Source organism: Ursus arctos, unplaced genomic scaffold (genome assembly GCF_023065955.2).
Source record: "Ursus arctos isolate Adak ecotype North America unplaced genomic scaffold, UrsArc2.0 scaffold_26, whole genome shotgun sequence".
In the NCBI taxonomy this organism is placed as follows: Eukaryota; Metazoa; Chordata; class Mammalia; order Carnivora; family Ursidae; genus Ursus; species Ursus arctos.
In genome coordinates, this window is record NW_026622941.1 from 13,170,559 (window position 1) to 13,189,644 (window position 19,086).

Here is a 19,086-nt window from a genome sequence, read left to right on the forward strand (position 1 = left end):
CTGGGTTATGCTCTAGATACATCAGGTTGTTGCATATATCACCTCTCCTCTCCCAGGTAACAGAGGTGAGTCTATGCATGAGCACACGTGCAGTGTGATAACAGAACAATGAGAATAATGACCCTGGGTAGCCTGTGGGATCACTATTTTAAGTCATAGTCTATCACACACACACACACACACACACACACACACACACACACACACACGGCTTTTTCTCTAGTCAATAATGAGAGAACTGTGGCAAATTAAAATCTATGTAATGATAAACTACTTATAACGACTTTCTGTTGTGTTATTTTTTGCCTAAAGTCACTATTCATAAGGAGGAGAAAAAAAACAGTGGGTGAAGAGTTTCTGGAAATGCCACTGGGAAAATGAAAAGTAAGTATCTGAGCTTTCTCCATTGATAACCACAGGTAATCTAAGCAGCGGATCCAAGAAACCCTCACGTGTCCGTAGTGATGATTCAGTGCGATGACATATATGAAAAGTCTCTGTATGAAAATGGTCATGTTTATTATCCTCATTATTAGCAGGATTATGAACTTGAGGTTTGTGGTCATCAGCCATTGTGTCAAACACTAAATGTATTTTGACACATATCCTCATCTGGACTCCTTCTGTGATCTCTTCCAGGGAACTGTGAAAAGCACTGTTTTGCATGAATATAATATTGTCACAGTGTGGCTTCCATGGCTTTTTCTGTTGCTTTGTCAGGAAAAATCTGTCCTTTGAAAGACGACATTTATGGGTTTCTTAAAAGTATTTAGAACTACTTGACTCCTGAGTCTGCCTCCTTTTCCCAAACAATGAATGTGCTAGGGATACTCAGCAACCATCCTTACACTCATCGTGACATTAAAAATGGAATTAAGACTGGAAGGAAATACCTAGTTGATATTCACAGAACTAACTCCAGGCAAGCCATGTGAAAGGAGTTCTCCCAACTTCTAGCCCACAGACAACCCTTCTCAGGTGATCAACTAAACAGTCTCAGTGGTAAGAGGAACTGGGGAATTTAATATGCAAAATTGTTTCTATCTAGCTTGTTTAACACATGACTCCACTGGACAGATGTAAATGTACACACAGAAATATGTGCTCTGTGGATGTGAAACACATACACGTGTGCTTGAATATATGCACGTGCATGCAAGAATTCTACGTATGGTCATCTGTGAACACTGGAAGCTAAAGGCAGGAAAGACATGAAGGCTTTTAAATGAAAGAGGGTGAGACGAGAGAGACGGCCAAAGATCAATGAACAGAACAATCCCATCGAGAAAGAGATGGAAAGGAGGAAAGAAAGAAAGGTGGGGGGTGGAGCGGAGCAGTGATGAATGAGGAGAAGAGAAAGCCCGAGCAGCGAGGGAGGCAGCAGGCAGCCCCCGGCCGGCTGCTGCTGCTGGAAGCCAGACAAGGGGGAACAGATTTCAGCAGCGGGGAGCTCTAATCTGTCAGCAGCAGCTCCTTCATGTGTGACCAGCCGGCCCAGCTTGGGGACTGGTGCCAGTCTGGGCATGCTAACCCCGCCAGGCCCTCCCGGAAGAGAAGGAGCCACTGGTAAAACCCTGAAAAAGTTGAGGGAAGGTTCCTCTGCCCCAGCACCTGCTGCCAGCCTACTCCCGGCTTCTCCACCTGGCCCTGTCTGCAGTGCGGGCTCAGACCCCTCCGTCTGCTGAAGGTCAGTCATGCTTCCAAATCCTTATCAGCCACATCAGGTCCTGGAGAACTCTTTCCAGGAGATGATCGCCTATGTATTCCTAACAGCTCCACTGGAGAGGAAACAAGAGAAAGGCTCAAACCATTATATGTTTGAGATGTGCGAGGTCTTATTAGATGCCAAAGCCACAGAACTCTCTCTGCTCTCAAGATGCTCATGTGAGGCTGACCTTGGCCGGCTACGGTCCAGCCTTCACTCAGGCTTCCAGCCCATGTCTGTAACCATAAATGACAGCACTCTAGCTTTCTGGCAACTCGCCTCCATCCTTACCTCCACCCAGCCAGCCTTTATTCTCTGGTGGGAAGAGAGAGCAGATGGAGAAATGACTCCCACTCAATCCCTAAATAACGCCAGCTTCAATTCCCATTAACTGTGAATTTGCACCCTTGTCTGGGTAAGAACCAAGGGAGCAAGAATCATGGGGCTAGAGCCAGACCAGGGCAAAGGTTAACACAACAGGCCTGGCTGCAGGCCAGCCCTTCTGAGGACACGGTCAAGCAGGGAACACACTCTCTGAAGAGTGCCGCTCCTGCCATCAGGACACCTGGATGCTGCCCCCACCCCCAACCTCTAACAGGTCAGTGACCGCCCTGAGACTCTGATCTCACGTTTGTAAAATCACTCATAATCCTACCATCTCTTCCTTGAGAGTACATGTATTGAAAGGGTTGGATAGACCCTTAGCCAAGGACTCTTCTGATTTTTATTTTCAGGGACAGGAGGGTTCTTTAAGTACGGTTAATGCACAGCAGAGTGAGGGCTGAGACCAGACGTCCGAGGCAGAGCCAGGCCAGACCCTGACATCACACTGCGGAAGCTGGGGGGCCCTGCACCGCAAGTCTCTTAAAAACATAAAATGGGGGCAGTGATTCCCATCTTCATTCGTGCTTTTATCTGCAAATATTTATCAAGTGCCTATAATGTATCAGGCACTGTGCCAGGAACACAGAGGTTAAAAAAAAAAAAAAAAGTCCTGCTCTCATGAAGTCTGAATTCAATTAAGAGGAGTAAGACAACAAAAATCCTAAAGAATAAAATGTATATGGTAGGTCAGGTAAGGGCTACCAAGAAAAATGAAGCAAGAGATGGGGGCAGCGAGCTCTTGGGAGGGAGAGGGTGGGCATACAACTTGTCCTGCTAATGGAGCGATCAGGAGCGTCTCCCAGAGACACGTGCATGGGTCAGGATTTTTGCAAAGATCATCTTGGGTGGGTGACCGCACGATGTCTGGTGTGCAGTACGTACTCAGAATGACAACCAATGCTGGACTTCCTAACCTCCACGGCCTGGCTGCTTCTCAGCATAGACTTTATGGCTCTCTTCTGAACGCTTACCATTACCACGGACCGTGTCCTTGCTGAGGCAGAATCTGCTGAACTCCACTGCGAGCCACGGCCATCCTCCGCTCTTGCTTCTGTCCTCTTTGAGACCATCTTGTTCCTTCCCACAGACAACGGACCACCTGTGTCTTTGCTCCCAGCACAGATGTGCACCCTTTCCCACCTCAAACTGGTCCCCCCATGAAATGGAAGTCTTCTCCCATTCACTCCTTTATCTCCTGCCTTCTCCTCGAACTGTAAACATTTTTTTTTTTAAAGATTTTATTTATTTATGTGACAGAAAGACAGCCAGCGAGAGAGGGAACACAAGCTGGGGGAGTGGGAGAGGAAGAAGCAGGCTCCCAGTGGAGGAGCCCGATGTGGGACTCGATCCCGGAACGCCGGGATCATGCCCTGAGCCGAAGGCAGACGCTTAAGGACTGCGCTACCCAGGCGCCCCTAAACATTTTTTTTTTTTTAAGAAGGAGGAAGAAGAAGTAGAAGAGCAGGGAGGAAGAGGAGGAGGAAGAAAACAGAAGAGACGAAAGAGGAAAGAAACACCAATGATGTCACAGGTGTGTTTGAATTTTTACAAGTCAGCCACAGAATTAGGTAGTGATTGTGGAAAGAATCACATAGCGGTCTCAGTGCTAAACATTTGCAAATGCTCTTCACAGGTTTGGATTTAAGAGAAGGAAGCTAAGTTCACTTACTGAAATGACTATACATGCGATAGGAGAATGTGGAAGAGGAGAAGAAAACAGAAGTGTCTGAATAACCCTTAGTTGAGTCATTTTTCCACGGACAGTGAAAGCACTGAAAGATCTTTCAGGACGGTTATTAAATTCCTGAGTTATTTTCCCCCCAATTTGTATGTCCTACACCACTGAGCAGATAACGTCCCTCTCTACACACACAGGTGTGTCTTGTTGTACTACGGATTTCATATGAAAATGCAGCTTTCCTTAGACTCCATGGATTTCTTTAGTCAGGTGAAGGTCCACTATGCCCAATAGCCCACTTATAACTAAGCTTTCACCAAACCTTTTGGCTATTCACATGTAAATTATGTTAAGTGAACCTATAATACATATTTGCCTTCCCAGAAATCTGCCTATGCGTGGCACCCCATGAACATTTAATAACGAAAAGATGGGTAATGACCAAGCAGCTCTTGCTCGTGGGGTCTAAAAATGAATGGACTCAAATTCTCGTTTATTTCTTAACCTCTCAGCACTTTTCAGGCCAGGAGAGTCAAGTGGGCATCCCGTGGGAATAATCCAGCTACTACAATGGGTCTGAGGCTAGGGAGTCTGCCTCAAGGTTAGAGGAGGATGGAGTTCATCACAGCTCTTCTAGGAGAAGCCTAACAGAGCACCTTTCTTCACATCAGCTATCCTCACCTCTCAAATGCCAGGCCAAGATGAGGATTCTGGCCTTTGAGACAGCAATTTTTATGAGGAAGGAAGCTGCAAAACAAATGTTGAGTAGGAACACTGAGGACACCAGGGGGAAATAACTAGGCAAGATTCATAAGAGGTTTGGCCTCTTGAGATGCAGCCATCTCAAAGAGCATCTGTTTTTTTCCCCAAAGTTGGGAGCACTGGGTTGGTGTTCACGACAGACAGCGAGCCTGGAGGTCAGTGGCCAGTGCGCCATCACCTGAGTGACAGAAACAGACTAGCAGAGTACTGGCGCACATTGAAAAGGAAAATAACCATTAACTACTCCCCTGGGGAAGTGATAAAGGAAAAATACAGACATGTGCCTACTAATAGCTAACAATTCTTCTCTAGCTCAGGGGAATAAAGACAGGTTGAGACGACTGTCCTAATCACTTTCTAAACACTTTCAGATCATCTGGTACCAAAACGTTAAGACTTTTCTCAGGAACTAAGAAGATCCTTCACTTAGAGAACACATGACAGAAGAAATTATTCAACTCTTTCAATCAAATAAAGTTCCCAGTTGGAATAAAACTCTATCTCAGCATGTCTCGGGCAACAGTATGGGGCACTGGACTACATTTACTAATAAGGCATAAATGAATGCTACAAAGTTCCAACAGAAAATTAATTCTTACTAGTGTACAAAATAGGGTTGTCACATTTAACAAAAACAAAACGGTTGCCCTGTTAAATCTGAATTTCAGATAAACAAGTTATCTTTTAATATCAGTATGTCCCATGCAATATTTGGGACAGATTGATGCTAAGAGAACTAGCTATTGTTTATCTGAAATTCCAATTTAACTAGGTTTTGTATTTTTCTTGCAACCTTGCCAGTTTTGTCCAGCAACCTAGAGCCTATCTGGAGATAGTCACTGAAATCATACCTGGCCGGCTAAGCTTCAAGGAACTAAGAAGTTATCAGTAAGGAATTTGGATTGATACCTGATAAATAATGTTTATTTCCAGGATCCTCTCTGAGAACGCTTATACGTCATTTAAAAACAACAACAACAACAACAACAACAAACTTCCTTTGGTAACTAATAACTGAATCCCTTCAAATGTGTGTCTCTCTTTGGGATTCAGTGATCACATAGAGTCCCCAATCCCTGTTCCCTAAGTCTAGACTTTGGAACCTCCCTCCCCAGAAACAAAGGCACAGTTTGGTCAGGTATAAATGGGAGGTTTACCTCCCCCTTAATGCTTCCGGAGAAGCCTGTTAAGGTTCCTGGGTTTCCAGAAGGCGAGAGAGAAAGAGCTTCCTGCCTCTACATTTCTGGTGTCACCTGGGGCTGGGTCAGTCCTGGATACCTCCTGAGAAGCCTTCCTGCTGCCACTGCAGAGACATGAGCAGCAGGCCAAAGAAAAAGTCATCCTCATAAAACAACCAACCGTTTTCAACAATTTTATTTGCAAAGATCTCCTGCTGTGGCTAAATGGTGTGGCTGCTTGGTTTGTTATTTAAAACAGTGACCCTAGTGAGACCAGAGCTCTTGAAGGGGGTGGGGGGGAGGCCGATTTCAGTCCAGGATAAGAGGAGCTGGGACTGAGTGTGCCTAATTGAATTCCGCGGATGATTCTGAGTGCTGTGCCACATGGTTAATAGCTCCGACTTCGAGGCTAGCTCCTTATAGTCCCTGTTAGTCAACCCCAATCCTTTCTGGGCCTTGATAGAAAAGGATATTAAAATATTCTCAAGAGAGGCTAGAGATTGGATTCAAGAGCCCTGAGTAGCTGCACTTGAGAGGAGGAAGAGATGGGGGCGCGTGAGGGATGCTGGTATACAGACAGCAGAGACAGCCAAGAGAAGAGGTCTCGCGGGCAGTTAGATACAGAACCCCCCAAAACAATATCAGAGAACTGGGGCAGAAGAGAAAGTTCACCGAGGAAAGCCCTTCATGGAAAAGTGCTTTGATAAGTATGAAAACACTTCTTGTGCACTACACATGGGGAATCAAGGTGGACTCTCCGCTCTACCCTGGTACTCAAGGAATCTATAAATCATCGGGACTGGGTAATCCCTGTTCTTTTTAGGACTGCTACACTGGCAAAGATGGCGCTGGGTATTCGTGGCCGTCTTGACAATAAGGTCTGAGAACAATCCCTTTCTGAGTGGCCACAAGACAGGGTCACAAAAGTTAGAACCAACTGCAGTTTTAAAGGTATAGTGGTCAGAGACCAGGCTTCAGGGAGAACGTGAGCATTCCATTGGAAAGTAAGCCAAATGGCAAATGAGAATATCTACAGATGACGGTTTACCTGGATAAAGTTTTAGGGTAAAAGTAGGCATTCCTGGACCAAAACTGATAGACTTTAACACTCATTTGATTTCCTCGCATTGTTTGGCAGACATTTTGGTTAGTCTTCGTTTTAATGAACCAGTATTTGGTAGAGTAATCTGCATCAGATTATAATTTAACACTAAAGACCACAGGAGAAAACCTGAAAGTACAGAACCAAATAAATAGTTAAGTTTTTCAAGGAAATCTCTATTATCTTGCGAAGAGGAACAGAACAAGAAAGCTCCTGCAGGGCAGGTAAATGCACTGGGCAGCTCAGCCTCTTGGAGGAGGTCATTCATTCACTCTGGGTGTCTGTCTTCCCTTTGCCACACAGAGCATTAAGAGGGAGGGACATGGAAATAAGTAGGACAGAGAGGTCACTGCTTTCCCAGAACTTACAGGGACAAGTGATAACAAAGCACAGTATTAGAACTGTCTCAAGAGTGGCTTTACTGGGAAAGCCTAAGATGCAGCGAAAGCACATAACAGGGTCCCATTAGTCAAGGGTCCAGGAAAGTTTTCTCAGTGGAAGTGAGGCCGGGACCGAAGCCTGAGGAATGGAAAGGAGGCAGGTGAAGGAGCATCTGCATTTACCTCCTGGTGGGAAGGGGCTCCTGGGAAATATATTCAAGGCAGAGAAAAGAGCTAGAAGAGAGAAAGAATAGGGTATTTTCAAAGAACTAAAGCAGGTTCAGCACTGCAAGAATACAGTGTTTGAGGGAGAGTGTGGCAGGAGACAGTTTTGGAAAGATGGGCGGGCCTAGGCAGTGGAAGACTTGATAAACCACATCAAGGAGATGGAACTTCATTACAAGAGCAATGAAAAGCCGCTGAAAGGCATTAAGTGCGAGAGTGATGAAATCACATTTTCATTTTAGATCACTCTGGCTGCAATGTAGATTGGAAGGAAGCAGTACGGGGAGCCAGAAGATATTTACAAGGCCCTGCAGCAATGCAGGTAAGAAGAGCTGACAAGGGACACAGCGCCCTGGGGATGGATGCAGCCAGTGGGCACACTCCAGAGGAAATCCGTGGGAAATGGCACTAGGAGAAGGTCAGCTAGGAGATGGCGGGGGTGTGAAAGCAAGGACACCCAGGCGATTTTTACTTGAGGCAATGGGTAATAGGATGTAGCCTTTACAGGTGGTACTGATTTGCCCGGAAGAGGGTGGGAGGGGAATGGGAGAGAAAGCAGTTCAGCTTCAGATATGGTGTGTTCTAAGGCCCTGTGGCATCCAAAGGAGCCTATCCAGTCACAGCTGGCGATACAGATTGGGGCTCCCAGGAAAGGTTTCAGCCAGAGGTCAATTTGGGGGAACTGACAGATGTCAGTTGTAGCCCTGGCAATGGAGGACAAAAGAGGGGGTCTAGGACAAAACCCTGAGAAGCATCAATATTTAAGAGAAGTCTAAAGGCAGACGAACATGCCAAGGACTTTGAGATAGAATGACTAGAGAGGGAGGAAGAAAACAAGACTGTACCAAACAAGCAGTGATAACTAGGCATGGCAGAAAGCAGAGTTCAAGGTGGAATAATATTAGGATTGGATCACAGATAGGGCTACATTAAAAGGAGCTTTAGGGGGCACCTGGGTAGCGTCCAACTCTTGATTTCAGCTCAGGTCATGATCTCAGGATCCCGGGATCGAGCCCCGCACAGGGCTCTGCACTTGGCAGGGAGTAGGCTTGAGGATTCTCTCTCTCTTTTCCTCTGCCCCTCCTCCACTCACACTCACTCATTCTCTCTAAAATAAATAAAACTTAAAAAAAAAAAAGTAGGTTTAGTTGCAACTCTGAATTAAGAGTTTAGCCGAGAGGCTTCAGTCCAACTTCCTTCCAGAGGGTAAACAAGTATAAGTAGGTACACCTTCAACCTCCACTAATTGTATTTCAACCTCCCCAGAGTACACTTTAATATTTTATTTAAGCTGGATGGTACTGGAGTATGTGCTTTCTGCATAGCTTTCTATTTGTCAGATAGAATTCATAATGAATTTAAAATGGAAGGCCCAAAACATATTGTCAAGTCAAAGAAAGTCAGGTTATTGAACAGCATGTATAGTTATGTTTCCATATATGTAAAAGTATAGATATATATGCATATAGGTATACACCCATTGGGAAATAGCTAGAAAGATGTTCACTAATTATTTCCACAATGACCATCTCTGGTTCCCTGGATTTAAGGCCATTTTTTTCTTTTCTTTCTGGTCTTCTGCATCGTCTGAATTTTTACAGTGTTCATATGCAGCAGTTTTCTACAAATCACAGAACCACAGAAGCCTCGTAGAGAATCTTCTGCCCTACACAGTCACATAACGCCCACGAGAGGATACGCTGGAGTCATGGCTGGATTATGAGGTTAGGTCAGGGGAGCAGAACTCCACCCATATCTTCTTCCTCCTGAAGAAATCAGACTAAGAGCAACTAGATAGGCTGTCTCTATGGCAGCACGCCATACTTAAAAGGCAGAGAGAGGCAAAGGAGACAAAAACCAAGGGAAGGACCCTCTTCATGTGCCTTCAGACCCATGTAACCTATTCTCCATTCCCTCCCTCTACAGCAGCGGTTCTAAGTAAAGGGACAGGTTAGGTCCTCCCTCATGTCTATGCCCATTGTGTCTTTTATGGTGGTCAAGTATGTGGGGCCCGCAGAGGCCTGGCCACAACTCCAGACTGAGCCTCTTCCTTGGATACTGACTCTGGACAGTTTATACCTACACACCTAATCTTCTTGAGATAAAATGGAAGCAACTCTGAACACCTGCCTAGTAGAGCATTGCTTTGAGGGTTACATGAGGTCAGACCTGCAAAATGCTTGAGTAGCACCTAGTGCATAGTAAGTGATCAGTAAGTGGGAGCTGTTGTGTAGTTCTTAGAACGGGAACCCAGCACAGCAAGCTTTGGATCTGAAATACTCCCACCATCACCAACAACTGCCATCCCAGCGGCCGGCCTTCAACCTGACATCTTGAACTGCTCTTCCCAGCCCTTCCAAACCTCCAACCCCAGTCCTGAAGGCCATCCCCTCACCTCTGCCATCAGTGTGCCCTCCGTCCCACACTCACCTGTTTAGCATGTTGGACTGGTAGATTCTCTTCTCATGGGTGTTGTAACAACTGCTCTTGGGCTCAGGGATGAAGCTGTGTTCGGACAGCATGTCGGAAGCAGCAGTGGTGATTATGGCAATTCCATCCCTCACTCTGGCAGGGAGGCCATAGTCCCATTCATCATAGGACACAGAGATGAGCCCGGTGGGGAACTCTGAGGGCACTGTGTCCGTATCCCCTGCCACCAGGCTAGGCACAATCCATGTGTAGCCGTAGCCAGTTAGCCCTACGGAGTTAGCGACTTCAAAGATGTAGGTGGCTTCTTCCTTAGTACAATAAAGAAGAATGATGGGGCTTTGAAGTTTCTTGAGCTGGTTCTGGATCTTAGAATCTCCATCATCCAGGGACATGTCCAGCAGGAGGACTTCCTCTAACTCCCAGCCCACGAAGCTGTTCTCGATGGTGCTGCGAATCTTGTTTACAAAGTCCTGGTAGCCAGGGAAGTAGGTGGTGACGATAGAAAAGATGTACCAGTCGTACTCTTCCATGATATTGAGCATTACAGAAGCTTGCTGTTCAATTGATGGGCCAAACTGGAAGAACATGGAGGATTCATCCTAGAATAGTAAAAAGGTAAAAAAAAAAAAAGAAAGAAAGAAAAGAAAAAAAACAAAGATGGTAAGGGAAAGTTTGAATCAATTGTATAGAAAGGATTGTGTTCATTATTTACTTTTTCACATGCCTTTTTAAATGGGATGTTTGAGTTGCAAGCATTTCTAATACCTTTCTTCCTAAAACTACCTCCTAGATTCTAGGGGGAAAAAAATCAACATAGATCTATATTCGCATTGTCTGAAATCTTTGGAGCACAGGGCAGATCCCTACAATCAAATATGTTAATATTTCTATTGTGAAACAGAAAGAGTTGCATTAAGGGGGATAAAGACTCTAAATGGCCTCACATCAGTTCAGGTCAGGTTTCACTGTCAAATGAGTTCCAGGGATACACAGGCTTTTTATTTTTTGAGCCTTCTGAACTTATCACAACTGTGGATATATATCACTCCGAGTGAATAAATGGAAATGCCACCCATCTAGCCTTAAACCTATGGACGGAGGTGGTATAAGCACACTGGCCTAGCAGGTGGGTGGTACTCAGGTATGGATATCAAGGAGAAGCACATGGGAGTAGGTCAGTCTATTTTCTATAAAGAGATAAATGTTGAATTAATAACACATTGAGTTTTTCGTCTTCCGCTGTGATAATGAGATATGCAAGTTAGAGTAAGGCGCAAACAAAAATTGTATCTAAGCTACAATCAGACGGACTTGGATTCAAGCTCATGTATGATTAAGGTTTATTTCAGAGCAGCACATAGATTATTCTTCCTCTTACCTGTCTAATGCCACAGGTCTCAGTCTGACCTGTGTATTATACACATAACCTCTGTCAATTCTGAGAATCTTGTTTTTCTCCCTCCTTTGAGGGAGAAGCCATTTTTAAATTTCTCCCATTTTAAGCTGTATTTCACCTGCTGTTCTGAGATGTCAAGCCCTGCATTTTATCTCTACCTTCCAGCTAGAAGAGTCTGAAACAGCGAGATGAAGACCCTCTCGGCCTTGTCCTTCGTTCTCAATCCATTTTCCCCTGACTTCCTCCTGGGTAATGGCATCTCTTTTCTTGTCAGTGCCCCTATCTTTTATCCAATGGCTTATCTCCATTTTAGAACAATCCAGGCGAACAAAACCGTGTCTTTCTAAAAGGGGCAGTTCTTTTCTATCCCCCAGACTAGAGCTTCAAAGTACAGTCATGAGAGACCAGGCTTTTAAACAAAATTATATAGTGATTTCTTAGTTCAGGAAGATATTCTTGTACATCTGAGAAATTGCTGAGTATTTGGGGGGCACCCACTATTGGAAAAAATACAGGTTGGGAAATATCCAGCTGGTATCCAGAGACCCTGATTCAGCAACAAAAGCTGCCAGCCCCTTGGCTCTGCCAGAGCGATGATTACTTCATATGGCTTGAACTTTTCACATTTCCCACAGGCAATCCAGAAGGAAACAGAAGATCCTTAGTCATTTGAGGGCAATTCTTCCTGCTAGGGGTAGAATGGTGCTTTTCATAGCTCCCTCCTCTGGCTTAAACATCCGGTCAGAGAGGAGCCTCATGGGGCCAGGGAATTCAGAGAAGTAGAGCGGGTAGGGCAGGAAGGATGGGTGGGGAGGAGTGGGAATTCATTCAGAATAAAATAAGGACTTCATGTGTGCTTATTCTGAACTGCGGCCAGCCCCTGCCCCCTGACCCACCTGCCCCTGGTCTCCTACTACAACGCAAGTGCATTTCTTCAGGTAATACTGGCTTTGTCCTTAGGTTATAGGATTATAGCGGGATTCCAGGACAACAAAGTTTAATTATTCCAAGACTTGTCAGAGGTCTACAGAGAACCACAGCAGGAAGGGAAAGCCAGCGACAGAAGCCCCCCCCACACCTCGCTGCCCAGAAAGGCTTTAGAGAAAAAGCTATTTATTTTCCTGTTACTTCCGAACATTTCATTTGAGGAGTCCCAAAATTCCCTTTTTCAACCTGAGTTTTCACAAAACCTAGTGGATATAACAAAGTGACAAAAGCTTCCAAATATACCTTAAAATGTACAGGCTACGGGTGAAAGGAATCCCAACTGTAAACAAAGGACTTCAACCCATTTTCTATAATAAGGGAACATATCTTATCACAAGGAGGTTCTTGAATATCCACAACTCTCCATCTATTGTGAGACCACAGCTGGTTCAAATACACAGGGAGAGATGGCCCTGAGAGATAAACCATGAGGGTCCATAGTAAATGAGCCCATGCTAATGAAAATTAATTTAAAAGAAAACCAACCTAGTATATACCAACCCTACCACCTTCTCTCTTAGTCTTCTCTTAAAACCCTCTCACAATTATAAATGGGCTCCTAAAGAAATCACCAGCTACTAAGTGAAGAAAACCAATAATATAAGGTAAAAGTAAGAAGAGAGAAAAATTAATATGGCTCCAGCTCACCCCCTCCATACCCTCCTCTAACTAATCCTATCATCCTCCACAATCATCCTTTCTGACTCCTCTCTCCCATTGATGCCCCATTCAACTTTTTATCTTGCCAATCCTTCATTAAATAAAGGATGCCTTACATGGCTATTTTATCTGTGGCACTAAGAAGAGGTTAATGAAGCCAAACAGAAATCAAGAGAGAGAGTTATGGCTTGGGCAAATGTTTTCTAGTATAATGAGTGGTCCAGTGTTATTAATTTAGTTGACACATCAATCTGCTGTACAGCAGTTGGGAATGGGACAGCTCTTTTTCAACAAAGCTTTGGGCTAACTATAAGTTGCAGGCAGTGACAGGCTTTGCAAATTATGGCCGAAGCCACAAATCAAAGAGCAATCTTCGTGTGTGCATGGAGTGGAAAGGACTGGTGGCCACGCATCCATCTTTGCAGGCACCCAGCTTGCATCGTGATCACCACAAGAAGTGTCATCTTCTAGGATGAAGGACAGGGGTATAATTCAGTTTGCAGCTTCCCCACTTACATTTTTATCTCCTGATGAAGATTTCCAGTCACACTTATTGCATGAATGTACTTCTTCACCTTGCCTTTTGAGCATCTTTAAAGCATTCGTGTACAAAGGGCCACCACGACCGAGATAATTAACACAGGGAAGATACAATTGTACAGTAGACCCCGTCAGTCTAGAACCATTACGTTGAACCCCTCATCACTTTGGTGTTTCATGGTATTTACTTTCTAATAAGAAGTGAAAACGAGTCCTTTTTCATTCTATTATTGGTCTCCAAAATAGAGTTAGCAGTATGTGAGGTTCCTCTTCTGCATCACCCAGAACCCCTACAGATCCACTTCAGAAATAAAAAATTAACTGCTGCAGCTGCTGATAATGCCCCTGGCAACAGATTTTAGCTGCCAGACCGCTCTGGGAATTGAATCTCTCCAGCTGATTGGCCAAAGTCATGCCCCCTTTCCAGGACAAACTGCCCTGAATGACTGCTTGTCATGCAGTATAAAGACCTTGTCCTCTTGCCTCGACTCCAGATACCTCTGAAGGGTCAGTCGATTTTCAGAACTTCCCACAGGGTTGGCTACAGCTTCCATTAACACTACATCACTTCTTTACTTCTCCCTCTGCCCACTTCTGCCTGATCTTTTCTTTTCATAGAGATGATCTCAAGAGCACTCCCTAATAAACCTCCTGTATGCTCACCTTGGTCTCAGGGTCTGCTTCCCAGGGAACCCAACATGAGACTATTCAGTTCCCTCTTTCAAAACGGAAAAGAGATGGCCTTAAAAGAAAACATAATATCTATTTTCAAACACAAGAAATGACCTAAAAGTCAGGAAGACAAGTCTCTTCCCATTAGTTCCAGAGGAGAAAACTGGGACTAATGAGTAGAAATATTAAACGTCCTTATTCGGTTCAACAGAAGAAACAGGTGTGCAACAATTATAGCTCTTTAGAATGGAATGAAACTCATAAAGTAGTGAGTTCTCTGTTGCTGTAAGCATTTGAACAGGAGCTGGATTATTATTTGATAAAGAGATTCTCCCCAGCACTCTGCCTGGAAAACATCACGCTCACCTTTATGGTCTAGTTCAAGTGTCAGGTTTTCATGCATATCATCTTTCCTAACTTCCCCAGGTAAGTTAGTTCTCTTTGCCCTGTACTTTTACAATACTTTGTATGTGCCTCTATCTTAATATTTATCACACAGGAAGCATATATGCCTCCCTCCTCCCACTAAAAAAACATGTTTCTCAAGAGCAGGAGCTGTGCCTTATTCATCTCTGGATCCCTAGGTGGCATATGAAAAAAAATGGCTTTGTATTAATATTAAAAAAGAAGGTTCCTTTATTGGGTGAGAGATTACTGAAATAACTGATGGTCTCATCTGGTTCAAATTTCATTCCCTTTTTTTTTTTTTTGTTCCAAATTTCTATGCTGATGGCACATACTGGCCTCACAGAAATCAGCTCTGCCTGAATAGAGATATAGATAGATATAGATATATAGATATAGATATAGATATATAGATATAGATATAGATATAGATATAGATATAGATATAGATATAGATAAATCACTCTTTTACAAAATGTGAGGGCATCCCCCTTGGAGCCAGGCAGAGAAGCAGAAAATACTAGTGGCCCCTTCCTTACTCCTCTGCCACAAATTTCTTGAAAACATCATCTATACTCACTTCCTCCAATTCCTCTTCTCCCATATGATACTAACTCCAACCAGACTTTTAACTTCACTAAAACTCCTCTTGTGAAAGGCAGAGGTGACCTTGATATTGTCAAGTCCAATGTCCATCTGCAATCATTGTTAGAGTCACTAACGTACCCTCCAGACTGAGAAGACACCTTAATGCCAAAACACAAAGCAAACCGTTCCATACCATTTACACAAGAGTTTTGTTTAGAGTAAGTTACTGAGAGGAATGGGCAGACGGATGATCCACAACTCTACACAGCTATTCACCACCCCTATCCAGACCTCAATTCCCAGCTTTCGTGGAGTGAGGAGCATGGTGGTGAGATCACAGGGTAGTCATCTAAAGTGACTCTATCTGAGCCACTTTAGATAGAGATCTAGAGGATCTCAACTAGTTATGTCAAGTGGTGCCACCTGTGCGTCAGAGGCGGGCGCAAGGCGTAGGGCCAAAAATGGAGTCGGTGTTGTCAGCACTCCTGCACTCATCCTTTACCTATGAGGAGCATTTGACATGGCTGATCACTTGGCTCCTAGCTAGGCTTTCTTTCCTTGGTTTCCAGGGCTTCACATTCTCTTGACCTTCCTCCTAGCTTACTGGCTACTATTCCTCTGTCTCCTTTGCTGGTTCTTTCTCTTCCCTCTGACCTTTTAAAGCTGAGTCTCCCAGGGTCAATCCTTGGTCCTCATGTTGTTTCTATCAACATTCACCTCCTCAGAGATCTCATCCCATCTCCTGATTTAAATCCTATTTATATGCCAATCTTTCTCACATTTCTTGCTCCAAAACCTCAAACTTATGTATCTAACTACCTATTCTGCATGTCCACTTGGATATCTTAGAAACATGGTCAGCATTTCCACAATTGGACTCAGCCATTCCCATTTCAGTTAAAGGCAAGTCAATCCCTCTGGTTCCAACTCCTCTCTTTCTCTTGACTGCTGACCTTCGAAATGTGTCTAGAACACCACCTAGTTTCACCAGCTCTGTCTGAGCCACCAACATCCCTCAGCCAGTCACTATAACAGCCTGCTAACTGATCTCCCTGCCTCTGCCCCCTTACCCCCTACAAACCATGCTCAAAAAAGGAGCAGGATGATCCTTTTAAAAATTAAATCATAAGATGTTTTTTCTGCCCCAAACCCTCGATGGCTTCCCAATCCACTAAAAAGAAAATGCCAACACTCTTGATTTGGACAGCCACTGCCCCACGGGTCCCATCCTCCCATCCTCTCACTCTGCCTAGGGACTCTGATCTCTCTTGAACATACACACTCCTGCTCCAGACCTTTATTCTAGCTATTTTCTCTGCCTGGAACCATCTTCTTCCAGCTACCCAGGTATCCACATGCACCTGTTTCAAGTCTTTGCTAAAACCTCAACTTCTCAACAAAGCCCAATCCTGGTCCTACAACAGAATACTAACGCCTGCCTGACCCCTTATCCTGCTCCATATTTTCTTGTTGCCTTAGCATTTATCACCATCTGACAGACTACATGAGTAGTTTGATATGTTTATTATGAACTTACTGCCTCTTCCCAACTAGAGTGTAAACACCAGGAGGGCAAGGATCATCACTGTTTGTTCACTGCCACAATTCAGTACCTGAAACAGGGCCTCAGTAGATGCTACTTGAATTTAAAAATGTAGTAACTGATGTTGCAACCAGATAATCCTCCATTCCAGTTTACCTTTGTTGGCTTTCCAATTGAGATTATGTTTTTCTAGTATCACAAAGTCTTTTACATTATTCAAATCTGAGCACTTCATAACATCATAGGGATTAGGATCCTGCTAGAACATTAACATAGAATCAGATTAAATAAATCTGATTTTCCTTCTAGTCCCTCCTCCTAGTATATGAGTATATGAGTTCTCCTTTCTAAATTAAGTTCTTTAGGAGGATCTGTGTTTGAGAAAAGGCTAGAAATGCTAGACTATCTGAAAACTTTCTCCACTACCACCAGATTTAGGAAATAAGTATGGAAGGTTGCCCATCTGCCCTAAGATGGGGTGAGAGGTGAGGGTTGCCCACCTGCCCACCTACTCCTAGCTATTTCTTCTTTTCTTCTTTCACACTAAGCAGAGTAGAAGCAGAATATGGAGGACAAAATCTCTTCTCTCCCAAATAGGGGAAGGATGTTCTCTCCCCACCTAACTCTAAGAAACTCCCTTCTTTGGGGACTAGAAATTCTGATTCCACACTATGGTTTTTCAGGTGACTAAGGCTGCCGGTGTTAGCTACTGCGGGTGGCTTTGAATAGTGTCAGAGTTTTGTGAGCAATGCCTTGCAAGATAGGGAAAATGCCTGATGTTCTCCAGCCTTGCCATTACTCAGAAATATCATGACTGAGACACATGACGGAAGCTCACTGGTGGAGAATCAGGATCTTTCCTGCCTGCTAAATGCCAGATCCATTCTTTTTTAAACCTTTGCACACAAAGGAGAACGCTCTGGGTTTTCAAAAGCCCAGGAGCAAAAATTCAAGCAGACTGAGGTAGTTTAAGAACAATTCTGTACACTAAACAACTCTTGCAGAAGCCAGCATTCTTTTTCTTACTTGCTTTTTCAGAAGATAATTTGGCTTTCTCCTTGAATTTTGCCCCATTTTGTTCCATGACTGAGTCTCCTTCTTGGATGTGCTTCAATTGCTAAGTGTAAGTCACAGATGAGAAGCAAACTAACGGTATTCACTTTGAGAATGCCTAGAAGGTTCTTCCCATTCCAGAACTCAGAGACAACATAATAGCAAGAAGAAAGCTTATTATAAGCCAGACAGAGGGGGAAATAAAAGGGGAAAAATAAAAAGGCAGAGTTCCTCTCACTAGTATACCCAAATGAATTACAGAATTAAGTAAGGGAGCAAAGGGCTTGGCTAGTACTAAGAGAACTTCTAGAATGTGTTCGTGCTCCCCTGTAAGGTATCAGGACTGCCAAAATCTTAACAAGGCTATTTCATTTCATCTTAAATTAAAATTCCTTTCTATGGCCTACTCCATTATGCACATCAAAACAACTCTCAGGTGGATTGGCTTGTATTTTTATTAAGAGGTTCTTTTCTATAAAAGAACAAGCTGACAAGTTCAGCAACAATCAAGTTCGGTGGTTGAATGCAAGGGAAGAAGGTGGGGGGAAGGAAAAGTTGGGGAAAAAATGAAATGGAGAGAGAAGAAAATAGTGTAAATATTAAACTAGCAGTATTTGTTAGGCAGTAAGATTATCAATATCAGACTGTATTTATTTAGGCGAATTTATAAAATCAAGTGTGGGGGGCACCTGGCTGGCTCAGGTGGCACATGTGACTCTTGATCTCAGGGTTGTGAGTTCAAGCCCCAGACTGGGTGTGGAGCCAACACTAATATCGATCTGGGCATTTAACAGGATAAAAAGAAAGGCAACATAAAACTAAACAATATAACCAAGGGAAAACAAAAAAAGTATTAGGTACGAAATAACTACCTCCCAAACTGCCTATGCCTTCAAAGTCTTTCCGCTTAACTTGAGCCAAGGGGGTAGAGTTTACAGAGAATTGTGATTATTAATGAAAGGACAGGGTTAAATACAAGCTGGTGATAGTACTTGACATACTAGCAGCATTTTTCAGAATAAAGATGTTGACATTTGTCTCAAATAAATTAACATTCCCATCTCTTCATACATATTTGATCAGAACATCACATTCACATACCAATGGGAGTACAGAAGTGGGAAGGTGCTCACAGGAGGGGAATGATAGAAAAGGCATTTTGTATTTGATCAAGTGATGAGTGTTAGCACCTCATTTGTTGCCGAAAATAACAAAAGCACTCGTTCTAGACATAGTGACTATGTCCATACACATGGGTCTTTTCAAGAGATCTCTGGAAAACAGGGAGTTATTGTGCTTCTGTCCCTTCTCCATATAGGAAGACAAAGCATCCCTGAATTTAGAATTTGGGCCAACCATGCTCATTTGGCACAGGTTAACAAGCCATTGTCTCCAATG

The 19,086-nt window shown here is 43.8% G+C and overlaps 1 protein-coding gene across 1 annotated transcript in view; it reads right to left on the reverse strand.

Annotated features, from left to right (window-relative positions):
- Window positions 1-19,086, reverse strand: part of GRIN2B (glutamate ionotropic receptor NMDA type subunit 2B) — a 336,771-nt gene that overhangs the window by 163,420 nt on the left and 154,265 nt on the right. The window contains exon 3 of the mRNA XM_026502383.2: window positions 9,845-10,443. Within this exon, the coding sequence (XP_026358168.2) occupies window positions 9,845-10,443 (599 nt within the window). The remainder of the gene's footprint in view (window positions 1-9,844; window positions 10,444-19,086) is intronic.